Here is a 21,885-nt window from a genome sequence, read left to right as displayed (position 1 = left end):
GCTGTGGTGAGGTAAACGTATGCACATACACACACATTGATGCCTTCCCCTTTCACGCACTTGCCAGTTATCTTTCCACTTGTGTGGAGAGACTCGTCAAGTCTCTGAAGGTGTCATCTAATTGAGACTGTCTGTTGTCCATAATTCAAACTCCTCAGAGAGCTTAGGGTTAAAAACACTGACTCACCTACCCTGACACATGACACCCCTGAGGATGATCATATTCTGAGCATGATGGTTAAAAATGAAAATACACACCCCAAAATATATTTTTCCATCACAAAAGGATTATATAGCCAAGAAAAAGGGACTGATACATAACCTGTGGTGGAATTTGATGAATGTATTTGTGTCTTTAAAAACATGTAACAACATGTCTTACTAATAGTAAGAAGGTTTACACTGTGATTTAAGTTTTCTTCAATTCTTGATAAGGATGAAAATATTAATTTAAACCATAGCCCTGGTTATTACAGCAGTTTTGGCCATAATTTTTAATCGTTGATAATAACATTTTATTTCAAGATAAGTATTATAAACACTTCCAAGATTGTCCCTACTTTCTAGGCTTCAAGTTAAATCTGTTTCCATTTAATAACACAGTGGAATTAAATTAACTTCTACCTTGCGTCATACTTGATGCTCTGAGGCTCCTGTATGTCCCATGACGATGCTGCCGTCTCTTTTATTTTCCATCCAAGCTCTGTCAAGATGAGCTGAACTGCTGTTGTTAACCTCATTGCTGCTCTCTCCCAATTCCCTTGAGATAGATCGTATTTGCCATACAGTGGCATACAGTGCAGGAGCTCATTATTGAAAATAATTAGCAATACTAAACACGGAGATGTGTGTGTCACTGCTGCAATCATGGTGTTATGGATCCCAGTATGGTTACAGAGGGAGACAGAACTCCCTCCCTCCAAGATCTATAACCTGACCTTGACTAAACTTTGAGATTCTATGATGCTCACATAGCTTTTAAATCATATTCCTCAACTAAAATTGCTGTTTTTTTTTTTAAAAAAACAGCAACAACAACAACAACACAGTGCTAATGCCTTGAACTTAGGTGAGATACATAGACTTTAATTATTGTCAGCATTTGTAAATCAAGTCCACAAATAATTATTTAAAAAGTACCACACAAGGCTCAGTATTAGGCCCCCTGCCGTTTACTCTTCACATAAGTATTTGTTTTCCAATTGAGCATTGTCATGTTAGTTTTTATGCTGCTGACACCGTCTTGTATGCCATTGTCTCTACCACAATCAAGAATTTTCCGGTACTACTTGAATGATCTGTGACACAATTGGAGTTACAAACACACTCTGAGGGACTTTGTGGTTACACTTAGTAACATCTTTTTTTTTTTAACTATTTGTGTTTGTTTAATAAGGGTGTCTTAAGGCTGTCACTTTTATCATGGAAATAAATAAAAGTAAATGTTGACAAGGGTTCAATAACTTAACATTACCAAATATATCATTAACTCAATATAACTACAACCACTTCATGAGAGATGTTAAATTCATCCAGTGTGTTGCTGATGCTTTCTGCAAAATGGACAGCTGTGTGGCTTCCTCTCAGTACCTTAGTACACCGTACATTATTGTCAACCTCCCATGAGTATGAAATACAGTGAGCTGTGACTGTGTCATAAGTATGTGTGGCTAGTGTTTCTACGTATTTTGTTGTACAGTGGCACTATGCATTTTAAGAAAGTGGTGTGACTTGTAATTTTATATCATGGCTCCAGCTTTATCATGAGATCCTGAAAGCCCTTGTCAATGGTTGTACACTTGCCCTTGCTCTACTCGCCTGTGGTGCCTCCACTGCCTTACTCGGGTGGCAAGCTAATGTTAGCAAGTGAGTCTGTACAATTGTTAGTGTTGTAGAGTAAGATGGCTGCAAATACAAACTAGACAAACAGCCGTTTTCATAGCAAACAACTGGCTTAAGCTTTATTTACTGATAGGTCAAGAGGGAATACAACAGGTCAAGCTGATAGTAAAAAAAAAGTTAGTGCCCTTGGCTGGATCACAGAGCAATCTACTTTAAATGGTCTTCTGGCTTATAAACAATCTGTTGTGCTCATAGACATTTTGAAAAAAACATTACCTTGTTCGCATGAATGGTCAAATTTTGTGTGATGACTGCTCTTGTGGGAAGGATTTGTCTTGTTGTGAACAGACCCTTTTACTGTTAGTAAAAAGTATGATGTTTTTTGGTGGACGAGGCTTAGCTGGAGGCAAGACTTTCCTCCACAGACAATATTTAGCGCTGGCTAGCAATTTCTGTTGGCTTGTTTTAGATAATGGAGGAAGATGATGCGAGTGGTGCTTTTGGAAATACTCATTCCAAGTGCTGCAGCACACTCTGGCACAAACTGGACTGTTAGTAAAATCTGAGCACTGTCAGAATGTACTGCTTGGTGATCCAGAGCAACGCACTGTTGCAATGACTGAGTACACTCTCAGCACTCTGTCTGGTGAGACGGAGCAGCAGAGCACCAAGTGGAATGAATTTGTGATTAAGAGTTTGTTAATTCATATAGAAACATAGTCTCCATGTCTTCCACAGACAGTGCTTTTATTTTAGTGTAGGGCGTCAGACTGAATTTAGGAGCGCACCATGTCAGGTCACTTATTCTCTGGGACCGCGAGTGTAACTTGAATAAGTAAACACTGACCAACAGGACCAGACTGGCCAACCTGTATGCTCTCACTCAGTGGATGGATGATTTGACAGGCTGAAGGTGGGATGGCCGGCTTTCTGGTTTATTCCTATGCCAACCTTACAAAGGAGGACAACACTTGAACAGTTTCCTCCTGTTTGTTTTGCTATTGAAGCTAACGTTAGCTAATGCGCTAAAAAGGTAGCATTATGGAGAAATCCAATATTCCTCTTAATACCTCCCCAATTTTTGATTAGGTGGACATTTTAATCCTTAATAAACATAACGTTATTCATCCCTACAACAGAAAATACTTTTCCCTAACCTGATATGAAGTGTGCGCTGCACATGCGAGCTCCGTCGCCTCCGTCCAGTCTTTTCGTCTCAAAGCATTTCTCCATAGTTGTCTTCATTTTTGTTGACGGGCAGTAACAGCTGGTATGCGATAAAATTTAAGTTTTGAGCCATGACTCCTTCTATCCTGGCACCCAATAACACAACAAGACGACATTTTAGGTCTACTATGTAGCCTACAGCCCTGTGGTGGCAAGTTGTGTTTTGCCTCCAGTTAACTGATGTCATTGTGACATCGGCCCTAAAAGGGTCTATAAAGCCTAGATGGACTCATTTGGACATCTCGTCATCATATTGAACCAAACTACTACCAAGCACATTCTTTTGAGGTCATAGTTAAACATGTAAATAGCATAATTACCGTGTTGTTACATTGCATGCGATTAATGTCATTATCATCATTACTACCCTCATTATCATCAAATTCATCAAAGACCAACGGAAGGAGAATGTGTACATCCTGCATTTACACACATAGAAGGCTTTAAGTGTATTCGCTCCCTGCACCAAAGTCAGCGCGTCCACATCTGAGGGAGGAAATTATATATTCAATTTCCATGGAGATGAGCTGAGAGTTACTTTCAGCTTCTCTTCCTATTTGAAGCTAATGAATGCAGATTGAAAAGATGTTGATTCCGTCTAAACAAACGCCCCCAACACCTGCACATCAAGTGGCAAGTCTGTCCTCTCCAGCACTAAAATAGAAAACATAATTTAAATATTCATATCCCTCAGTGGTCTCAATGAATAAGCAAATTAATAATCTGTCTCATTTAATTCTCTCTCTCTCTGTCTTTCCTGTGGAGGTATAACAGCGTGGACAAGAGCAAGTGGTCTGCTTTACGTTAAATGGCGTAATTTGTCATCTGGGGGTGTTGAAGAATTAGTGTTCTCTGTTGCAGTGATGCTTCCTATTAGTCATGATCTGAGAAGGCCTCTCTCTCCGTGTTTACCTCTGTGCTCAGTCACCAGAGTGGAGGAGTAAGTCAGAACAATGGATGGACTACGGACATCATAGTGCCTCACATATTGGAGCAAAGCCCTACTCAGGTTGTCCCTGCTAAAAATGTATGCACTTACAGTACTGTAAGAGTTATTAGAAGACAAAGAGTATGCATTATGTTCTGCTCTGGTTGCCTTTATTAGTGTTCCAGATGAAATGCATGGGGCACAGGCGTGATGCATCACGTAGGCGGATTGAAGTGGGCTTTTTTACCTGCTACAGACTCCATCTTTTTAGCGTTTGGTTGCCTGTCAGCTTACTGTGGGGGTATTGAGTTTTGCCAAGTCATAATTCAGTTGGCTATGCAGGCTTTGGAAGTGTGAGAATTAATTAACTGGATTGTTTTAACTATATGATGCATTGATTTGATTGATTTATCTCAATGTAAAATGTAAAACACCTACATGGTTGCTCTGCTGCATTGCATTGCCTCTGGTTGTTGCACTGCATTCGCACCCTATCCAAACTATTGTTTGGTATGCATTTTTAATTTCTTCCCTAGCTATTTGGGATCAGTAGGACCTGATAAGTATAAAAAGCTCAGCACTGTCAACAACAATTAAGTCCTAATGTCCTCACACGAGATGATAATAAAGTCCCAATGTCTGCAAACAAGTACTTTCTAATTAACAGGATCTTAGCTTGTTAATGTGGCTAAAATTGGTCAAATGTGTTGCCATATCAAACTACAAACATTATTAATCATAAACCAGTTTCAACCATAAAATGTGATCAGGTATGGACCTTGTTCACTTGTGTGTCAGGATCGGCTGCAGACTCACTTGGCAGAAGTGGCTCCTATCTTGTTTTTGCATGGATTGGTGTATTGTGCTCTTAATACTGCTACGTGGCACGAACATGTCCACAAATGAGGACAACAGGTCTAAGTTTAGTAGAATGAAGCATAAGGTGCAGCAAGCCAAAATGTGATGTCCACATATGACGACTTGGGGTCTCACAAGGATATATAAATTCTAATGTACATTTGCACTACCCAAATTCCATCAGTACATTCATTTATATTATACTCACCAAAAGCTCACCAATAAAAGGGAATGACTTTAATGTGAAAACAAGCATAAATGGTTGACATTTATTGACATTATCTTAAGGCAGGTTGACGAAACACTACCAAGTGGGAAGACTGAGGTCAAAGTAGAGCTAAAAACTGGTGAATATGAAATGACTTTGTTGTTGTACAGCTGGAATTAGTGTTGTGGAGTTTACATTATGTTGATTTCATAAAGTTGAAACTGGGGGAAGTTTTAAGTTTGCATTAAAAGAGGAAAGGTGGAAATTAGGAATAAAAGTCTCTAATATAACCCTGTTTTAAATAAGGACTTAGTTTTGTGTGCCACTGAGGTAAATAAATCCACTGTAAGCGCACATGGGACGTCACACTAAACACAAACCCACGACTCCAGTGTCAAAATCCTTTCCTTCGTGCAACTACACTGACAACCTCCGTTTTACTTGTGTGTAATTTAACAATGACACACCTGCAGGACTGGAAAAAATGGCAGTAAATATGTTTCCTCCCAAATGTATTTGGCAAAGCAAATGAGAAAACAATATGAGACAGGGTTGCTGTAGTTTTGTATTTTATCTGCAATGTCCCTATATAAATTAGAAAAATATATGTTCATGTTATACCAGTTAGAAAGAAAGGGACAGGATTATTTTTCACTTTTTGCTCACTTTATGTATTTATGTATTTTGGCAGCATCATTGGCTGTAACAGGATATCCCAATTTCCTTGAGTCACTTCAACAACTTAAAATAATAAAGTTGGGCCACAGCCATGTCTTTCTTGGCCATGTGAGTCGATGGCTCTGCTATAGCAGCAGATATTTCTGCCTAAAAAGCACTTAACCTGCATTTTACAAATGAAATAAGGCATTGAAACAGCAGTGGGGACAGAACTGTTGCATTTCATGATGGGCATAGTCTGCAGCTCAGGGTAAACTGTTGTGTCAGGTGTGACCTCCATGTCAAGACAGCTTGACCTTTCTGCACAGTGGTGGAGCAGTCATATTAGAAAATAATATTGAAGTGGACAGCCATGGAGAAAAGAACACCAGGGTAGATAATGCTCAAACTAGGTGGTGAAAAACAAGTGAGACAGAACAGGGACGCGTACAGTAGCAGGAAGAGAAATAATGGGGTAACCAGTCAAAGACTATTTCAAAGAGTTATTTGTATCGATAGAGAGGGCAGCAAACACTTCCCGGCATAATTAACCATTATTAATAAATAACTGCAATATAATAAATACAAACAAATGTTTCAGATGCAAGAAATGAAGAGAAACCATCTCACCTGTGTATGATACGCTTGCTGCGGAGGTATCCCAGGGCAAGGGCCAATTCACAGACGTACAGTTTGACAGTGCTCTCTGAGAAATGGACGTTCTGCTGGAGGTGATAGCGCAGGTCTCCTCCCAAGAGCAGGTCCACCACCATAAACATGTCCTCCTCATCCTGGAAGGAATACCTGCAGGGGTAGACAGGTCGTTAGTAGTGAATAGTGACAAGACCGAAGGTGGTGGCGAAGACAGGTGGTGGAGAAGAAAAGAGGATGAAATGGAAATGGGTAGATGCATACAAGGGAGAGAGAGATGTGTGATCAGAATGAAGGGGGAGAAGAAATCAGAAACAAAAGTGAAAATAACAGTGATGACAGAAAGAATGAGAAATAAGAAAGGACATTGTTGGCGGAGACAGGTTTGAAGCCAGGGTAAATATGGAGATGTGGAGGTAGCAGGAGAACAGAGAAGGAGGGAAATAAAGGGTGGAAGAGGAAGACAATGGTGTCACATATTTACCATCAATCGGTGTACAACAAGGGTTTCCACAAGAATAAGATGAATGTCTTACTGAGCAGAATGTTGTTTTTCTGACTTTTCATATTGCTCCAACGCTGAAGATACAAGAGTTTTACCCTTCAGCAAGAAAAGACGATGACAAGCACAAATTTAATTCATGTTAGCCTTGTGCTCCTCAGGCAAATCAACGTTTATAAGACAGTGTGCAAGTCCTCCATACAAAGGGTTTGACAAGAAAAAACGCTTAAAAAAAAACTACCCATCAGTATTCAAACCCCGTGATCTTTAAGAAATACAAAAAAATTTACGTCCAGAGCCTCCCAGGGTCTCTGAGGGTTGATGCTGCTCTACTCTGTATGACTTACAAGAAGCAGAAGAAAAACACTCATCACACTTACTCATATTGCATGGGGTGAGCACGTTGGCTGAGTCATGCCTGTGGAAATACTCATTATCCTGTCTTGAAGACTAACAAGCTAAGAAAATCCCTCAATATCTTGTACACAAGTGGCTATGATAGTTGGAAGGCAGGTAACATGGTGTTCCTATTTGAACATGTTTATGGCAGCCTAGAAATATGCCTTGTAAACTGTAAGATATTATTCTTCTGTGTTGTCTTTTTCTTCCTTCTCTCCTTTTTAAGCTGTACAGTGATTATTTTTATTGTCTAGGTTTTATGCCTCCACGGCAATGGTAGCCATGGCCAGAGGCATTATTTTGTCGTCCAACCATCTAGTGTTGCACGGTATACTGGTACCAACGGTAGACCGCGGTACTTAAACACGACGGTACATATGATACCATAATGTTGAACGGGGGTCACAGACAGTATTCCTGTCAAATACCTCGGCCATAGTGCTCCGCGGCGCAAGATAACAGCTTACCAGCGACCAAGAAGCCTGGCTCCATGTCCAATAATTTCTTCTTCGTTGGTGTCATGACTGCCCAGAAGTACCTGAACAGCCGAGCTGTGGCGGCACACAGGTATGTGACGTGTCAGAGGAGAAATGAGCCTTTCACATTTCTCTCTTTGTGTCAGTAACGGCCCACAAACCTCACCGCACTTCAGGGACTGTTCTTTACTTATGAAGGGACTGTTCTTTGCTTGTCAGGGGAGGAGGGTGGCTCGTTGATTTTTATTTTATTTATTTATTTTATTTTGATCCCCCCTATGTTCATCACTTACTGATGCTGTTTTTGAAGTATGAATAAGTCAATAAGTAATTTATTCCATTGAAATATCATTGATGTATTATAGAAAAGTGATTTATCTTTTTATAAATGACGAAAGGCACATCTGCCTCATTTTTGTTGTGGTATCCTGATACTACTCAGAACCGTGACACTTTCACTGGTATCGTACTTTGGGTCCCAATTTTGGTACCGTGACAACACTACAATCATCTATATGTGTGTGGGTCCACCCCATTCTAATAAACGCAACATCTCAAGAACATAACAAGGGAATTTCCTCCAATGTGGCACAAACATCCACTTTGACTAGACAATAAACTGATTGGAGTTCGGTCGTCGAAGATCAGACATAAAGGTCACTGACCTCCCAAAACATGTTGGCCATAAATCAAGAACTCATACGCTAACTATGACACAGTTTCACTCAAATGTCTAAAAATGATAAAGTGATAACACTGTATATCCAAAATGTCGAAGGTCAGCTTCACTGTGACATTTTAATGTTCTTATTTTAATGCACTTTTCTGGCCACTATTCAACATTGTAACTCACGAACAAAAGCACAGACATCTTGTCAGATGCTGAAAAGGTGACTCTAATCTCGGGTGCCCACCTTGACACTGTGCTGATTGTATAGATCTTCTGTGCTGCCGGGGGTGAAATGTGTGTGAAGCATCTGTATTTTCATAGAGATGGATGTAGACTGTAACTGCAACTTGACTGGTATGAGGAAGCTTACTGCAAGGCACTTATTCTAGTTTTTTTTTTTTTTTTTTTAAATTTTTGTTACCTACTACAAAATAAGGTTTTGGGCCCTCATTTATTACCAGTTTAATTCCTAACATTCTTGTTAATTAAAAAGATTTCACCATGCAAATTATCTGAGAAAAAAAGACCAAAACTGTGCACCGAAATATTCCAGGTTGTTTACTGAAGAGCATTATAAACTAAGATAAAATACAATACACCATCCGCATATTTAAAAATACACTTAGGATGCAATCACCATCAGAGTTGCATCCAATTGCTCTCTGGTTTCTAGAGCAAAAAGCAAATGAGGACAGTTACAACAGACAAAACACACCAGTAATCTCTGTTGTGATTACATTAGTGATCATCAAACAGATTATCCTGGCCTTTTTTTTTTTAATGTGACATGGAGTGACATGCACAGTGTCACTGAGCATTTGTACCTCTTTTTTTCCTTCACCACTGGCAGTATGAAACGCTTATGTCATTTATTGAGCAAAGTTCTGCATCTACTCAGCAACATTGTCCGCTCAGATGGCTCGCTGCCCCGCGTTTCTCTCTATTTAGGGTTAACAGGATTTTCATGAGACTGGTGAGTGTCTTGCCATTTCATTAAAGCAGACCATTTTTCCTTATGTCAGTATGTGGTTTATAGATTTGGCAGGGAAAACTGAACTGTCTGCTTCCCTGTCTCCAGCAAGGAAAGTGGCAAAAATGTCACTTCCTTTATTCAGGATTGAAATATTCTTATATTCTCTATATACTGTATAGTATTTGTTTGCATTTGCCTCAGTCCTCTGTTTGTGTGTGAGTAATGTTCTGGGTGGCAGTGCTACTTGTGGCCATCCATCTATTCATCCATCCATCAAGCACTGTCATGCACAGCAAGTCTTTATCAGCATGCGGCCTGCTGCATCACCATTTGAGAAGCTGTTGCACAAATCATCATTGATTTTACATGCTGAGAGTCCCACTGGGGCCACGCTTTTTTCCCTCCCCTCAAAACGATGAGATAATTAGTTTCTCTCCCACAAGAAACTTATTCATGCAAAAAAAATATTAAAAATAATTGCAGCAGCCAACTTTTTTTTTGGCTTGCCTAAAGTGTTGCTCTGTGTAGTGTCTGCAACACAACGTTCTACAGATTTTCTGGAAAATACCACACTACCACCCCTCTCAAGTCCTTCAACATGTTGCTGATCTGGGTTTGTGAATCTGGAATCTGGAATTTGAATCTGAGTTTCAAATTTAAAGGAACACTTTAGGATTTTCCAACCTGGATCCTGTTATCCTATGTTTTTGTGTCTAAGTGACTAATGGGAACAACGGTTTTTGAATCTGGTCCAGTATTGAGTGAGAGCGCTGCAGCCAGCAGCAGCAAAACAGACTGCAGTGAAACCACTTGGGACTTAGGCACCATCAATTTATGTTCATTAAAAGGGCTTGTTTAAGTATTATTATGGAAAACATCCCTACAATGATAGACCTGTTTTTAAGGAAAAAAAATGCAAGCCCTGAACCCACTATCACCAACCCACCAGACCCCGTTTAAATGAACAGTAATTTTAGGGTGCTTTCACACCTGCCCTGTTTGGTTCAGTTCAATGGCACTCAAGTATTTTTGCCCCCTAAGTGCGGTTGGGCAGGTGTGAACATAGCAATCACACTCAGGTGTGCACCAAAACAAGCGGACCAAACATTCTTGAAGAGGTGGTCTCGGTCCGGTTACAAATGAACTCTCGTGCGGTTCGTTTGAGGTGAGAATGTGTTTTGACCTCGATCCGAACCAACTGCAGTCACATGACACATTGTTTGGGTTAAACATGAGCATGTTACAGTCCTGGAGGATTATTAATGTGCACCTCCTCCTGTACTGCCTTAATATGCACATTCAGCACATCCAATGCATCAAAACATTGTTTTCTAGTTGGAGCCGCGCCTCGTTTTCAAACTGTATGGTTTGACTAAAATGAACAATGACAGCAATATAGTCCACGATGAGCAGCGCTAAAATCAACCCACGTAGTTGTCCCTCCACTGTGACATTAGAAAGTGTCACATTTATCTTGTAAGTGTACTCTTCTTCAACATTTGGTTTACTTCCTCGATTTTGCCCCCCGCAAGGCGTTTTATTTGGTCCACTTGTAAATGCTACTGTGAGAACACCAACCAACTCTAGGCAATTGTGCAACTTTGTTACAAAATTAGTCCCTGATACGGACCAAAGCAAGTGAACTCTAGGTCTGAAAAATAGGGGAAATAGGGTTTAGTATGAAAAATACCAAAGTTACCCATTGAGCAGGTTTTTTTTTTTCTTTTTTACTCCAGAGGCAGATCTGTCTTTGTAAGCACCATCTTGGCTCAAACTCATTGCTCAATGTCCGGGGGTAGTTTTTTGCCACGTTGGTGAACTCCCCTCCTCGGGGCCCTTCTCCAATAAACTGGAGGTGGTGCTTTTCTGCACTGGATGGATGTAGATTGATTGAGCTGACTCAAAACTGTCTGCTAAGGCTCAGATAATGCTGAGACCACTTAACATCTGATTGCCGATGGCCTCTGAGTGTGGAAAGACTATCTGTTAGATACTTGTCCTGAAGATGCACACACATTTGGCAAAGTCACAAAGAGGTGCATGACGATACAGCAATCTCCTTCCTTCTCAGTTTCAGATAAAAGATGCATTAAATATTATGATGTATTTTTATAAAATAAACTGGCAAAATTCAATGTGACATCTTGAATTTGAATGAGTGACTCTGTTCTGAACACCCAGATGCACAATCAACAAACAGTTCTCATGAAGTTAAGTTTTAGGGGGGGAAAAGAAATGAGAAGAGGCCAGCCCTTCCCACTTAGCTTATAATACAGTACAGCTGAATGGATGGGCCCAGCTGCAATGCTATCAATCACTCAGACAAGCAGAAATGACTTGGCCACGCCTGCGGACACCAAGGTCCTTCAAAGTTTTTAGCAAAGTTTATATATGTATCTGAGTGTCTTTGCCACAGATACCCACACAAACTCCTAACGAATCTCAGATACAGCAAGGTTTACTTCATGTGGTCAAAATAAAAGACGCCTGCTATATTCTAAATGTTACGATCCCATCAGTAAGAGAGTAGAGCTTTATAAATGAGGAGACAAAATTACTTTAAAGCAACATATTCTAAAATGAGGGGATTTCCATGGAGAGTGTACAAAGACTTGAATCTGAGAAAAAAAAAAAATCAAAGTTCCAGCTGCTGCCATTAGATGTAAGCGGGAGATAAATGAACCACCAGAGTGGATCAGTGCATGCATATGAGCGAGAGAGAGTGTGTTGGAAAATGATATGACACTTGAGTCTGGCACAGAAAGTGGAAGCACAGATCAAACAGGTGTCATATTAGCATCACATTCTCTTAAATATCAAAGCAATGCTTCACTTTGATTCAGGATTTGTACTTTTTGGGACCAACAGGACTCTGACTGAGTTCATACGTGGTCAAAACATCCCTCCCTGATTATCCACACTGCTTCTGCTCTGGTTCTGTGTACATGTTTGGATATGTGAAGAATTAATCAGCCCCAAACTTGAAAAAGCTGGAATTTCTCTCAAGAGTCAGGGAGAGTTGTTATTAGTTTGAAGCTTTCATTTTATGATAGAAATAACTTATTACAAACTGCATATACGGCCACAAGAGAGAATGTAATGAGAATATTATCATGGGCAAAACATGGAAAAAGGAAATAAACATTCATGAAAGGTAACCAAAAAAATACAGTATGCAAAAATATGTATAATTTTTTATTTTAAATGCAAATCTGAAGACATGTAAAATATTCATGACCCTCGAATATGATGGCCAAAGCTGAAAACAATGCTAGCTGCAAACTATAAACCAAGACAAGAAAAACAAGCTCCTCAGTTGTTTAAAGTGTGAGCTAGACACAGCGTGTGTGTTTGCTGGATGGACTCCATATAACTCCGTCTATTAATCATTTGATTAACTCTCTTTGTCTCTTATTCTCTCTCTTTAGCCGTCTCTTTCCAGGTCTGTTACTCTCTCTCTCTCACACACACACACACACACACACACACACACAGTAAATACCTCAAACCAAGCAGAAGTTGTTAAGGTGCTGTCACAAGCACTGAGGGGACACTAACTGGACGTTAATTGCTCTTTTTCTTGGAAGACAAACATCGGCTTCATCCAGGAAAACTGCTGTTTACTTATATAATTGCAACAGTACATAATGTGCATGATGAATGAGAGGAGTTCTGCTAGTACAGTAAGTTTAATGACTCTTTCCAGACTTTAATCTTTAATTGCATCATATTCAACCTCATCTTCCACTTTAATCATTAATTATTCATTTTGGTTATTTAACTATTATTCTGTTAAAGATTAGTCATTGTCTGTAACCACTTATCCTGGTACAGGGTTGTGGGGGGCTGGAGCCTATCCTAGCTGACATTGGGCATGAGGCTATATACACCGTGGACAGGCCACTGGACTATCACAGGGTTGACACATGGAGCCTGTTTAGACCTGATAGTAACATGAGTTTTGGGTGATCTGATCAGCACTAAAAACAAGTCTAAACGACCACCAAGGCGCATTGTGATGCATCCCCAACGAGGACTACCTCATCGGTGCAGGAAGTGGTGGTTGTTTTAGTTACAGTGTGCTAATGCTCTATAACTTATTTATGTCAAGTTGAACGAAGTGTTATGTGACATCCATGATTTTGCCCTATGGAAAGCGAAGTGTTTAATCATGCTGACAGCAATATCTCCAGCTGTATGGACACAACTGCTAACACAACTAGCAAGCATACTAAAGAGCAGCTAGCCGGAGGAAGCCAGAGTATGGCAAGCCGTTTTAACATTTAATAGCTAGACTGGATATTTATTACTGATATCTGCAACATAATTTTGCCTGTAATTAGATTTTGCCTAGTCAAAACTCTAATTTAAGATATCTAGTAAGATTCAAGCTATTTTTGCCATTCATGTGTATGGGGTTTGTCATTATAGATATCTCCAATGTAGTTGCGGATATCTGCAGTTCTTATTGCGGATATCTGCAACTGAATTGGAGATATCCCTTATTCCAGTTTGAATTTGAATTTGAATTTGAATTTATTAAAGGATAGCCCCTTGAGATGTAGCATCTCATTTTCAATGGGGTCCCTAGACAAACATATACATATAACATAAGACAACATTACACTCCATTACATTATAGACATACATAACACATAACAAATACAAACTACAAACTAGAGATATCTACAACGTCATTTTGACTAGTCATAATTCAAGTTCAAGATATCTTTAATTATCATCAATTGAAGATATCTACATGGTCCTTTCTAGATATCTTGAATTAACTTTCAGATAGTCAGAATGAAGTTGTAGATATCTTGAACTTGACTTGTGACTAGTCAAAATGACGTTGTAGATATCTCAAACTGGAATTATAGATATCTCCAATTCAGTTGCAGATATCCGCAACTACATTGGAGATATCTATAATGAGAAACCCCATACACATGAATGGCAAAAGTAGTTTGAATCTTACTAGTCAAAACTTAATTACAGATATCTGTAATTAGAGTTTTTACTAGTCAAAATCTAATTACAGATATCTGTAACTGACCAGTCAGAATGACGTTATATCTTCAATTAAAATTCATACTAGTCACAATGACATTACGACTAGTCAAAATGGTGTTGTTGATATCTATAATGGTAACTGCCGATAGTCAAACTTAGCAATTAAATGTAGAAAACGCCTTGCCATAGCAGGAGAACCTGGAGGAAACCACATTGCATGCAAACTCTACACAGAGGGTTTTCACAGAAGGATCCGAACTTGGATTCAAATTTGATTCTTGCTATGAGGCGACAGTGCGAACCACGGTACCACCGCTGATTAGTGTCACGATTTAATTATGTAATTATTTATTTAAATCTGCTAAAATGTGGCAGAATAGAGTCTGATCGTTATCGGCTGATAGCTAAAGCTACAGTTAGTAGCTTTTATCAAAATAGGGGTTTGTCATGTCTACCATAACTGTTAGTTTAGTTTATTTACTTTATTAATCCCCTGAGGGGAAATTCAATGTTTTCACTCTTGCTTGTCAATTACACACAGGTCCAAAAGACACACACATGCACAAACAGGACCTATACACGCACAAAGTGGAGAGATGTCAGAGTGAGAGGGCTGCCCTTGTTGAGGCGCCCCGAGCGGTTGGGGGGTTTGGTGCCTTGCTCAAGGGCACCTCGACAGTGCCCTCGGCAGTGCCCAGGAGGTGAACTGGCACCTCTCCATGCTCAATATTTTGGTCCAGACGGGGACTTGAACAGGCGACCCTCCGGTTCCCAACCCAAGTCCCTATGGACTGAGCCACTACATCAACCAAGTGTTGAATGAGACAGAAATACCCATTTTCCACCAAAATTAGCGCATGTACGCAGGTTTTTAAACATGTTTTTTTGTTTGTTTGTTTTTTTGTAATGTGTTACAGTTGAAGGCACGGACAGACCAGGTCAGTAAACAGTAGAGGGGAGCATAGAGGCCAGTGAAAATGTTAAGGTGGTTATTAACTTTTATATATCTCTTATCGCTTATTTATTCAGTCTCTCTCAAACTCGGTGTAGACCACCTTGGATCGATGTTCAAGTGCTAAGGCAGACGGTATTTTGTGGTGATGGGTCATTGTGTCATCTTGCCGATAAAGGAGTGAAACTTAGCTTGTGCACTCAGGTGTTGAATTCCCATCAATGCCGATCATAGCTGTAGGTGATAAATACCCGTGGCTACTGCAGAGTCATGTGTATGTGTGAGTGTAGTACCAATTAAACCCTTTTCCATTGCATTAAAAAGCCAGATGTTAGCAGGTGTTAGTGGGTTTGTTATGCAGTGGGAAAGAAGTTTTAGTCTGTGAAAAAAACATATCCCTTCTCCTCCTATTGCCTCTAATAGTATTTGCTAGAATATACTGTGGTGCACTGAGAACAACCAAAAACAATCAGAGCCAAGGAGTCTCTAATGCAGCTGTCAGTCATGTCAGTCACATCTCATGGACTGTCAATCAAGATACTGTTACTGCATTGCCTATTTCTCACCTCAGATGTTTTCAGAAACATATTTTAGTGTGCCTCTTAGCTGTAAGACAGTTTGTGACCCAGCTGCTGTGCTGCAATATCTCGTACCAAATGCTCAATGTTGCTCTGCACTGACCAATAATCGCTTCTCAGACCAGCCAAACTGCTGTCAGTGTTTAATTTATCACCGTCTATGCACTGCAGGATTTTCACTTTAAACCCACCTGTCACAAAGCTATAAGAAAAGCAAATGTAATGTAGAAAATCTATGAAAATTCAATGCATTATTACTTTATCATACTGCTGTGTGATTGGGGGGGTTGGTGTTAGGGTGGTACAGCAAGTCCATCAAAACAATCGATGGCACACTTGAGTCCTCTGTGAAACCAGTTCAATCAAGTAGAAAACCAGCTCTCATGCTTGGCCGAGGTTTACGTGTTTTCTGTCCCACAAGTCTTTCCATCAGATGACCAAGGTGTTAAAAAAAGAAAGGGCTTTGCTGTCATTGTTGGGGTTGGGGGGGGGGGGGGGGGGGAGTTGTTCTGTCTTCTGAGCAAACAAGACTGACTGACTCACTGCAATCTCTCACATGGTTGCCCAGGAACAAAGACGCAATACAGAGGGTCAACAGCCTGAGGTGGTGATAAACATAGTAATGCATGTAAAGTACACTCTGATTACCGTAATGTGCACACACAGAGACACATGCACATGTACCCAGGCGTACTTATTGCCACCTAGCAGCCTGTTGTATGAGCCAGCTGCCTTTTACTTAAGACCAGACAGTCACTGAAACCTTTATAAGTCTTAAAAAATCCAAAATATAACGCACATACTCACAGATTTCAGCCTACACACCTGCAAGCACACACACACACACACACACACACACACACACACCTTCAGTACAGCTGAAACTTGTATCCTGTACATCCACAAATGAACAACTCATGTTTGTTACTGCTTTGTCACTTGATGTGTATAAGTGCACATTATTGCACTTATTAATAATTTCTTGTGCTATACTGTGTGTTTTATATTATAGCTGCAAATCAGCATCACCCCTCAGGGACTGACTGACCTGGTGCTAATTCAGCTTTCTATTTCATGCTCTTTCAGCAATATCACCACTCTACTTAAAGTGTAAATTGGTCTCTTATGACAATAAAGCCTAATTTCTTCCTAAAGAAGGTGCTCTCTCTGTCTCTTTCTCTCTCTCTTGCTGTCTCTCTCTGTCTCTCTGACATGGCTACAGTATTTAGAAGGCGTTTGAATATGGATGAAGTCTCTTCTGGCCTGCTGCCACTGCTGTCAAAATGAATTAGAGATGGTTCCCATTAAGTTGTTCGTCACAGGTAGGCGATGGGTCACAGAAGTTACCCGAGTTACCATTAATATGACAACATATACGTGTATGACTAATGTGGTTTAAAAGAGCCTGCATCATGTCAAAGCTGTGCATTAATGGGATAGCTTAGACTTTTTTGAAGTGTGGTTATAGTCAGTGTATTACCGACAGCAGATGCCAGTCAGCAGCATGCCCCCAGTTTGCGTTTATAAATACATAAGTCCTATGGTTGAGAGAATGTAGCGCCACAGCAAAGGGGCTGTCTAAAGGCAGAATATTCTCAATATAACATACACTCAAACTGATTTTGACTTTTTAAATGGGACTTTTTTTGTGGCTAAATTATGTTTTGCTGCCAACCCCCATCCACAGCAGTAAATTGCATAGCTTCTGTGTCGGCACTCCTGCTTGTGTCTCCAAACTGTGGCTGCGCTGATGGCCACGTACTTAAGGTATCTGTAATACACTGACTGTGGAAAAGTACCTCATATAAACCCCACTTCAAAAGTTTTAAACTATACCTGAAAGCTACAGTCAGTACAGGTGCCTGAAAAGCCCTGTTTCCACTGAGCAGTTAGCCTTTTTTTCCCATTTACACTGTGAAAAGTTGTGGATGGTACCAATGGAGCTGTTCCGTACTGTCCCTCATTTTTTTGTCTGTTGGGGTACCTAGCACACAGATCTGGTGCTAAAAGGTGGAGCTGTGAACACTGCAGTCTGTTGACTGGTCAGTTGCGGACAGTCACTCTGCCAGCGAATTTTAAGGTAGAACGTTAATTTGTAATGTTACTCAATGAGTAGATGACATGAATCCATCAGCACACCTTAAATTTCACTGTGACAACTTTGACCATTACTTTAGTTTTTATATGACATACACTTTTAGTAATGAGTGGATCTTCAAAAGTTTATATAGACTAATTTTGACCAGGGTGGCAAATATCTTCACAGGGAGGAAAAAAAAGTGTCGTGGAGCGTTGTTCCTGTGGGCTCCAGCAGCACTAAAACCCCTGAGCTTGCCTGAGAGCCAAAGGTACCATACTGAAAGTGTTTGGTGGAAACAGGGCTAAAGCCTCCTGTGCAGACATAGACAAAGCACTGAAGCTGCTTCTCCTCATGCTACACCTTCTGCCCAGGTGGTGATGTTCTAACTAATAACCAGTATAAACAACAAAATAACATGCAGAAGAACAGAGATGGCAGACAGAAAAGTGGAAACAGATGTGCATGAATGAAGTGGAAAACAATCAGCCAACCGGTGAGCTTCATTTTGACAACAGCACTGCATTGTTGAATGTCTCCATTTGCATTTTACATCTGTGATGGGCTGAAAAGGACAGACAGCGACAGCAAGTTCTCAAGCATCATTAGCAGCTGATGCCTCAGCCAACATTTTGGGTAAAGAGAGGAGAGAACAGCAGTCAGTCTGCAGATTAGCACCTGTACATTATGTTGGAATTATCCCGACTTATTAGCCTTGCTGGCATCTGGTCTCTCTTTCTCTCGCCTGTTCTCTCTTGTCCTTTCTCCCTCTCGTCCTCTAGGTGTTCCTCTTTTTCCCATTCTGTCTTTCTTTCTGTGTCTGCTCCGCCACACATGCATTTCAATGTGACCTCTTGTTGGCCTCCAGGCAGTCAGTCTGATGGGAGAGCATCCTGCGTGGAGCTTTTAGAGGCACAGATTCCCCCGGCCACATCAGTAATGGAAGTCTCCAGAAACCATAGGGGCTGAGAAACTATTGCTGACATGTCCTTTCAAAAAAAGACTTCCCCTTCTCTGTTTCAACGCTAACAGTTGTGACATGTAAGGCTGTATAGTTAATTTAATACTATTTCTTCAAACACACAAATTATTCTATTTCTAAAGTAGATTACTGTCCTTAAATCAAGAAAGACAGGTCTTAATATTATAAGAAAAATAATTCCCAATTCCAATTACATTACAGCAAGTGCCCTCAATGGTTTCCCCTCTTTAAAAGTAATGGCACTACTGGCAATATTCCTAAATGTATTGCCTCTCTGAAAAGAGGATATTACTTGTACACATTCATTCAGTGTAGCACTATTGGACTCAAGAATGGATTGCATTTCCCTTCAGTAGCTCATTATTCATAACCTGAATACCTTTTTATAAAGTAAATTAACTAAACCTCCTCAATTTAAACTTTAGTGATTTTGTTAATTACTATCTATCTATTGAATGCCCACAGCAGAAAACCCACATCAGTAAACCTGAGTGATAAAATGGCTAATCGAGACTTTGCCGTCCAACACAAGGTATTGCAATTACAGTGATTAGACGTACATACTATCCATACATGCGCACACACACTCTGACCAAAGCCCTTTGCTGAAACGGACACAGCCAGCCAAGCACTCAGACTGTGACATGTTGGATCGATGCCGACAGCCCTCTGACCTTCCTCCCACCCTGTCTCCCAACACTTCTGACTGACAGCTCCCATCAGTCTGTGTCTAATGCTCCCTCAGAACACACACACATAAATACACTCTCATGCAAACACACACACCCCTTACAGAAAGCTCTGGAAATGAATGAGCTCATACACTAAAACTTTTGCTTTTATTTATGTTTTTATTTCCATCATTGTTACATTTGAGCTCAGTAATAGTACTTAACTGGGAGGTTTTCTAATTCTCACCACCCCTGATTCTGTCCATCGCAGTCGGTCACCTTGACATCAGGCCAAATGCTTTACATGCTGACATGCTGCTTTCTAGTGTTTGGCAATGCCTGCAGTGTAAAAGTAAAACGAGGCTGTAATGTGCACATTTTGCAGCTACACGAGGATACATTTTGTACCTTTGGTACAAGCAGGTCTTACTATTGCTCACTTGTAACATTAGACTCTGGAATTAAGCTTATTTTAGCTCATGCAATTCATTTAAAATGCACCGTATACCTAAGCAGACTGTAGTGCTTGTACAATACAGCGTATCTGGTGTACTAGACCTTTTATGTGAGGATGCTTGGAGGAATTCTTCTCTTAGTTTCTTAACAAAAGCGCTGCCTTTGTGAGACATTATGTCATTTCTGTTTGGGTTTTCTGAGTGAAGAAATGCACATGAACGGGGAATAACACTGAGTGATGTCTTGCTCTGCATAGAAATGAAATGCATTAGTGAGATTGCATAACTGAGACAAAAAAGAAGAGGGAGTCCCTGAAGGTAGTGAAGCTTTTACTCCACAATGTTTTCAGACTATTGTTAATGTACTTATTTTTTTCCTTTGGCAGTTGCGCAACGGCTTTTTGTTTCTACAATAACATGTTCCTTCAAAACAGTACGTCCCAGAGGGCAGACATGGAACGAAGTGTCCTGCAGAATTTGTAGAAAGCAGGTTTAGTTGTGATTTCTCAATCAAAAATTAAGAAAAAAAAGCTGGCAAAGAACATGATTAATTATTCTGTGGCCTAGTTTGTGGGAAAGAACATAAAAAGATATTGATCTAGTTTTGTCATTTCCTTAATCCTAGCCAGTCTTTTAGGTTGGTATTAAATGAGCATGAAATTCTTTTTAATTTTAATTTTAAGCACTCACTGTCTCAACACAGAGCGACCAGCTAATTCCTGGAAAGAGTGATAAGACAAAAAGTTCTGAGGGACTCATAGCACTCCACAGATGATTGCAATCCTACAGTTTATTTGATTACAGTATGACAATGTCTAAAATTATAGTTGTTTCCCTCCAGATCCGAACTGTTCTGCCAGATGGTGTTCTGGAATATAAAAATTAATCAAAACTTACACAGGCAGTTTTTGCAGTGGCTATTAAACATCACTGTTTTCATTCTGCTTAAAAACAAATGTGCCACTCACAGAAACCACATTAACCCAGACTGTGATCTCACCAAACAGTGACCAGGTAGTTTCAAGAAGTTCTTCTTCTGTGACATTTCCTCCATTAACAAACAAATTAACTGCAAAATCGGCAGTTAAGGAGGCAGCAAGACTGAAAGCTGAATACAGCAGCATCTGATGCTGGCTGCAATCTCATCCTCTCTCTGTGTCTGTCTGATATAGTGTGAGTGTATCTCAGGCAGCGAGGTGCCAATAAGGGCTCCCCTTACACAGAGAGACTTAGTGCAGCGCAGGCACAACGGGCTGCCCCGCCGGTGCTGGCACATCAATACACTGACCGTACCACCCACCTAATGCCAGAGGTTACGATTCTTCAAAATCAGTCTGCGATCGTTTGCATGGAGGGAAAATATATATAATATAATTTTTTTTTTTTTTTGGCTCTTGTCTTCCAAATGCATTGTTGCGTGGCTTCACACAGTGCACAGACACCTGAGGTCATGCCCACTAGCAAGTGCAGTGACAACAAGAGGAGAGGAAGGGGAGAGAAGCAGGTGGCGAAGGAGCAAAAAAGGAGAGGTGGAGGAAGAGATGGAGGAAGGTGAGAGAGGAGAAGAAGACAGAGGACAGAGGAGGAGGATGAGAGGACGGGCCAGCAGACAGGAGAAAAATAAAGGCCGGTTTTCTGCACGTAGCTGGCTCAGTGCGGTTCATATGCCTGCAGGTATCTCTCCCTATCTCTGACCTTGAGCGCTTACCTCAGGACAATCATAACTTACGCCAACTCAACACAGTGAGCAGACAGAGAGAGAGAGC

General features: G+C 40.4%; 1 protein-coding gene across 1 annotated transcript in view; it reads right to left on the bottom strand.

Moving 5' to 3' along the window:
- Nucleotides 1–21,885, bottom strand: part of stk32a (serine/threonine kinase 32A) — a 92,728-nt gene that overhangs the window by 55,391 nt on the left and 15,452 nt on the right. The window contains exon 5 of the mRNA XM_033633613.2: nt 6,351–6,524. Coding sequence (XP_033489504.1) covers nt 6,351–6,524 — 174 coding nt within the window. The remainder of the gene's footprint in view (nt 1–6,350; nt 6,525–21,885) is intronic.

Source organism: Epinephelus lanceolatus, chromosome 11, assembly GCF_041903045.1.
Source record: "Epinephelus lanceolatus isolate andai-2023 chromosome 11, ASM4190304v1, whole genome shotgun sequence".
NCBI lineage: Eukaryota > Metazoa > Chordata > Actinopteri > Perciformes > Serranidae > Epinephelus > Epinephelus lanceolatus.
Note: the sequence above shows the minus strand (reverse complement) of the source record. Positions and strands in the feature narration are given on the sequence as shown.